The sequence below is a fragment of the Zonotrichia leucophrys genome, unplaced genomic scaffold (genome assembly GCF_028769735.1).
Source record: "Zonotrichia leucophrys gambelii isolate GWCS_2022_RI unplaced genomic scaffold, RI_Zleu_2.0 Scaffold_1648_9632, whole genome shotgun sequence".
Lineage (NCBI taxonomy): Eukaryota > Metazoa > Chordata > Aves > Passeriformes > Passerellidae > Zonotrichia > Zonotrichia leucophrys.
The window spans coordinates 4,597-9,080 of record NW_026993853.1 but is presented as its reverse complement, the minus strand read 5'-3'; the positions used below and the strand labels follow the sequence as shown (position 1 = coordinate 9,080).

The 4,484-nt window shown below is 55.3% G+C and overlaps 1 protein-coding gene across 1 annotated transcript; it reads left to right on the top strand.

Annotated features, from left to right (window-relative positions):
- The first annotated feature begins 1,281 nt into the window (after positions 1-1,281).
- LOC135442169 (olfactory receptor 14J1-like) lies at positions 1,282-1,854 on the top strand. Its single transcript, XM_064701712.1, has one exon. The coding sequence runs from the start codon at positions 1,282-1,284 to the stop codon at positions 1,852-1,854; it is 573 nt and encodes a 190-aa protein (XP_064557782.1).
- Positions 1,855-4,484: the final 2,630 nt, after the last annotated feature.

Genomic DNA, 4,484 nt, shown 5'->3' with positions numbered 1-4,484 from the left:
CCCTCGGGGGGCCCCCCCCAAAAAAAACCCCGGGGGTTTCGGGGCCCCCCCCTTTGGGGCCCAGGGTTTTTTGCCTTCCCCCAGGGGAAACCCGGCATTTCGGCGGGTGGCCGGGGGGGCCCCCCCCTTTCCCCCCGGGGAAATTTGGGTTTTTTTAAGGGGGGGCCCCCCAATTTGGGGGGGGGGGGGGGGGCCCCCAAAAAATTGGGGGAAAATTTGACTGGGGTTTTTCCCATTTTTTTGGGGGCCCCGGGTTTTTTGGGTTCCCCCCCCCCCAAACGGGGGGCCCCCTCGGGGGGGCCCCAACGGCGGGGAGCCCGGGGGGCCCCCCCCCCCCTTTTTCCCCAGAAAGGGGGGGGTTTTTTGGGCCCCCCAAAAAAAATTTGCTTGAAGGGACCCCCAAAGGGGGGCAAAAAAGGGGGGAAAAAGAAAAAAAAAAAGGGAAAAATAAAAAAAGGATTTTGGGGGGGCCCCCGGGGTTTTCCGGGGCCCAATTCAGCCTTTTCCCCCCCCAAAGGGAAAACCCCCCCGGGCCCCCACCCCCCCCCTATTTCCCGCCCCCCGGGGGGCCCCCCAAAAAAAATTTTTTTCCCAAATTTTTCCCCCGCCCAAAAGGGGGGGGGAAAACCCGGGGAAAAAAAGGGGGCCAAAACTTTCCTTAAAAAGGGAAATGTAAAAGGGGAAATTGGATGATCTTGCCATAATGTTTTCCCTTTTTCCTTTCCCCTTGCCCCCTGGCAAAACAGGGAGTGGGCGGGGATGGCCCCTTGACGCCCCCACGAACACCCCTGGCTCCCCTGGCACATCGCCAACTGGAGCCCAGGCAGGGGGTGGGGAAGGTTTTCCCAGAGAGGAAAAAAGGGTTGGGGGAAAACCCACGGGACAGTCACGGGGGAATGGCCAAATTTTTGGCTCAAAGCGCTCTCCCGATTGTCCCCTTCCTTTTCCTGAAAGGCCCTGTGGCTGCCGGAAAGAACGCGCTCCTAGGCACTTCCCCCTGTGGCTTGCGAAGCGGCGCTGCAGCCCGCATTTTGCTTGTGGGATCCCCGGCTGCCCTCCGGGCAACCCTTATTCAGGCCAAAATGGGGGCCCCCACCTGAAAACCCATGTTTTTCTTCCTGTCAACCCGGCCCTCGCGGGCTTGGCTCCCTCTGCAGCACTATCCCCAAAGCCATGCACAATTCCCTCTGGAACACCAGGACCATCTCCTCCACTGGATGTGCTGCTCAGATGTTTTTCTTTGTTTTTTGTGCTGCAACAGAGTTTTATCTCCTGACCATCATGTGCTACGACCGCTACGTGTCCATCTGCAAACCCCTGCACTATGGGACCCTCCTGGGCAGCAGAGCTTGTGCCCACATGGCAGCAGCTGCCTGGGCCAGTGGCTTTCTCACTGCTCTCATGCACACAGCCAATACATTTTCCTTGCCCCTGTGCCATGGCAATGCCCTGGGCCAGTTCTTCTGTGAAATCCCACAGATCCTCAAGCTGTCCTGCTCCAAATCCTACCTCAGGGAACTTGGGCTTCTTGCTGTTACTGTCTTTTTGGTATTTGGTTGTTTTGTGTTCATTGTTTTCTCCTATATGCAGATCTTCAGGGTTGTGCTGAGGATCACCTCTGAACAGGGACGACGCAAAGCCTTTTCCACCTGCCTCCCTCACCTGGCCGTGGTCTCTCTGTTCCTCAGCACTGCTGTATTTTCTGACTTGAAGCCCTCCTCCATCTCTTCCCCATCCCTGGATCTGGCCCTGTCAGTTCTGTACTCAGTGGTGCCTCCAGCCCTGAACCCCCTCATCTACAGCCTGAGAAACCAGGAGCTCAAGGCTGCAGTGAGAAAACTGCTGAATGGATGATTTCAGGAACAATAAACTGCTGGCCCATTTCTGCACATCACTTGTAATTAAAAGTAATCTTTTAATATTTTTTGTTGGTTCAGTTGTGAGAGTTTTTTCTTTGTTTTTTTTTTTCCATATTACCCAAAAGAAATTTTATTTGTTCCTTTTCTTTTTGTTTTTGTCCCCTTCCTGGGGCCCACGATTGTGTCAAGGGGTACCCACTTGGTGGCTTTTAAAGGAAAACCCAAGGATTCCCCAGCAGGTTTTTGCAAGATGCCCTTTTGTTGCCTTTCTGGAGCTCCCCGCAGCAAGTTGTGTGCAGGCGGGGGCAGAATCAGGGCTGGCACAGGCTGTGCCAGCGCAGCGCACTTGGTGTTGGCCGGTGCTGCCGTGGCCCCGCCCCGCTGCCCTGCTGGCCTGGTGTTGCTGGGGGCTGAGTGCCCCCCTCGGGGGGGCAAAAGCCCTGGGGGATGGCAGTGGGGGGCCCCTCAACAGGGAAAGGCCACGTAATAAATCCCCCTTTGATAATGCTTTTGGGTTTGGTTGTGGGTTTTTCTTTTTTTCCCCTGTTTCGTTTTTTAATTTGCCCAAAAAAGAAAAGCCATTGGTTTTGTTTTTATAATTTTGTTTTTAATTTTTCCTGGGCCCCACAAAATCCCTGGGTGAGGGCCTGTGCCCCATGTGGCTTTTAAAAGGAATTAAAGGTCTCCCGCTAATTTTTTCCCAGAGATGCCTTGTGTTCCCTTCTTGGGTACAGCAGCAATGTGTTGTGTAGAGCGGGGGCGTCGTGTTGGCCAGCCGCTTGGCCCTGGGGCCCCACCCCCATCCCTGATCCCCCAGGAGCCATTGGCCTTCTTGGCCCCCTGGGACATGTGTCTGTCCAGCCTGCTGTAAAATCACTCCCTGCAGGTCCTTTTGTGGTGCTCTGTCCCACCCCTGTGTGCGCAGGGGTTTTTTTGGGGCCCAAAGTGCGGAAACCCGTTTGGTTTTTTTAAAACCTCACCTTGTTGGATTTGGCCCCCGGACCCAGCCTGTCAGGTCATGTGCGGCCCCCCTTGCCCCCAGAATCAAAACTCACCCCAGCTTGATATCGCAAAGATGTCCCTTTGGGTTCCCTGGGCCTTTAGGTCACAATGACCCCTTTGGTACCCAGGCCCGCATTTTACACTGGTTCCGGTTCCATGAGACCATGAGAGAAATAATCCTTCCCTTGGGGAATGAGGTTCCAGTGTCAAATGTTCTTTGGGTTTTGCTGCAGTTTCTGTGGGGCCCCCCTTGGTTCCATGTGGCCCCAGAATGTCACAATGGCCCCAAAGGTCACTGAGGTCCCACCCGTCCAAAGGTACTTTTCCAAAGTTCTTTTTCAGTGTCACAAAGGACTCCGTTTACACGAGGCCCCAAAAGCGTCAACAAACCCTTCTTTTAGATTCCTTGTTTTCCTCGTTGTGCCCGTGGTCCCTTTGGTTAACAGGATCCTGCCGTGTCCAAAAATGTCCCCCTTTGGTTCCTGAGGCCCCACAGGTAGAACGGCCCTTGGTTCCCTGGGCCCTGGGAGCCCCAATGGTCTCCCGGGCAGTTCAAAAAATGGGGGAAACCCCCTTGGTTTTTACAAGGCCCCGCAGTCCATAATGGCCCCTGGGTTCCCAAGGACCCCGAGTGTCACGGTGCATCCCTAGTTCCATTTGGCCCCACAGCACCACAAGGACCCCCGGTTTGTGGGGCTGCCGTGTCACCCCCCCTTTTCTGTGAAAAATTCTTTCCTATTGTCCGCCTTAACCTCCCCGGGCAAACTTAAGGCCCCGGGGGCTTTTTGTCCCCCCTCCAGCAGATTTCCCACTCACCCCCACTTGGTGCATCTGCAAAATTTGGGGAATGTGACTCAATCCCCCTCACCCAGATCATCGTGAAATATTAAACAGGACTGGTCCCAGCCAGATCCCGGGGGACCACAGTGCCCTGGACACCGCTGGGTGCAGCACCATCCCCACCCCTTCTGGGCCAGCCTCCAGCCCCGTCTTAAATCTCCCAGTGGGAGGGAACCCCCCCCAACCGGGGCTGGCTTTTCCAGGGTTTTCTGTCGGAAGGTCAAAGGCTCTGGGGAGTCAGGCCACCATCCACAGCCTTTCCAATCCACGCTGGGTTCATTGGGTCATAAAAGGAGACCAGGTTGGTCAGGAAGGAAACCCTCCCCCTAAATCCACACTGGCGGTTTTGCCCCCTCGGCCCCCATCCTGTGGGTGCCTGGGTGGATAAGGTGATCTGTTCCAAAACCGGGCCCGGGCCCCCCAAGGTCAGGCTGACGGGCCCTGGGTTCCCAGCTCCCCTTTCCCAGCCTTTTTGGGAGGGGTACATTGGCACCTCGTCCTTGGGCCCCTTGAGCCGGATGTGGTAAATGTTTGGAAACTGCTTGGGGAGTCACCACAGCCCCCTATCCCCTAGGAGGATCCATAACCCCATACGCTTGAGCACCTGAGTGCTCAGCAGTCCCAAGCTTCATCCCTGGTTTTCCGGGGGTTTGTTCTGCTTCCCTGGCCCATCCACCGTGAGGAGAGATTGTCCTTTGAGAAAAAACCCTGTCCAAATATTGAAAATTTTGAAAAAAAAAAAAACGAGGTGTTAAGTATTCAGCCTTTTCCTTATCTTTGTTT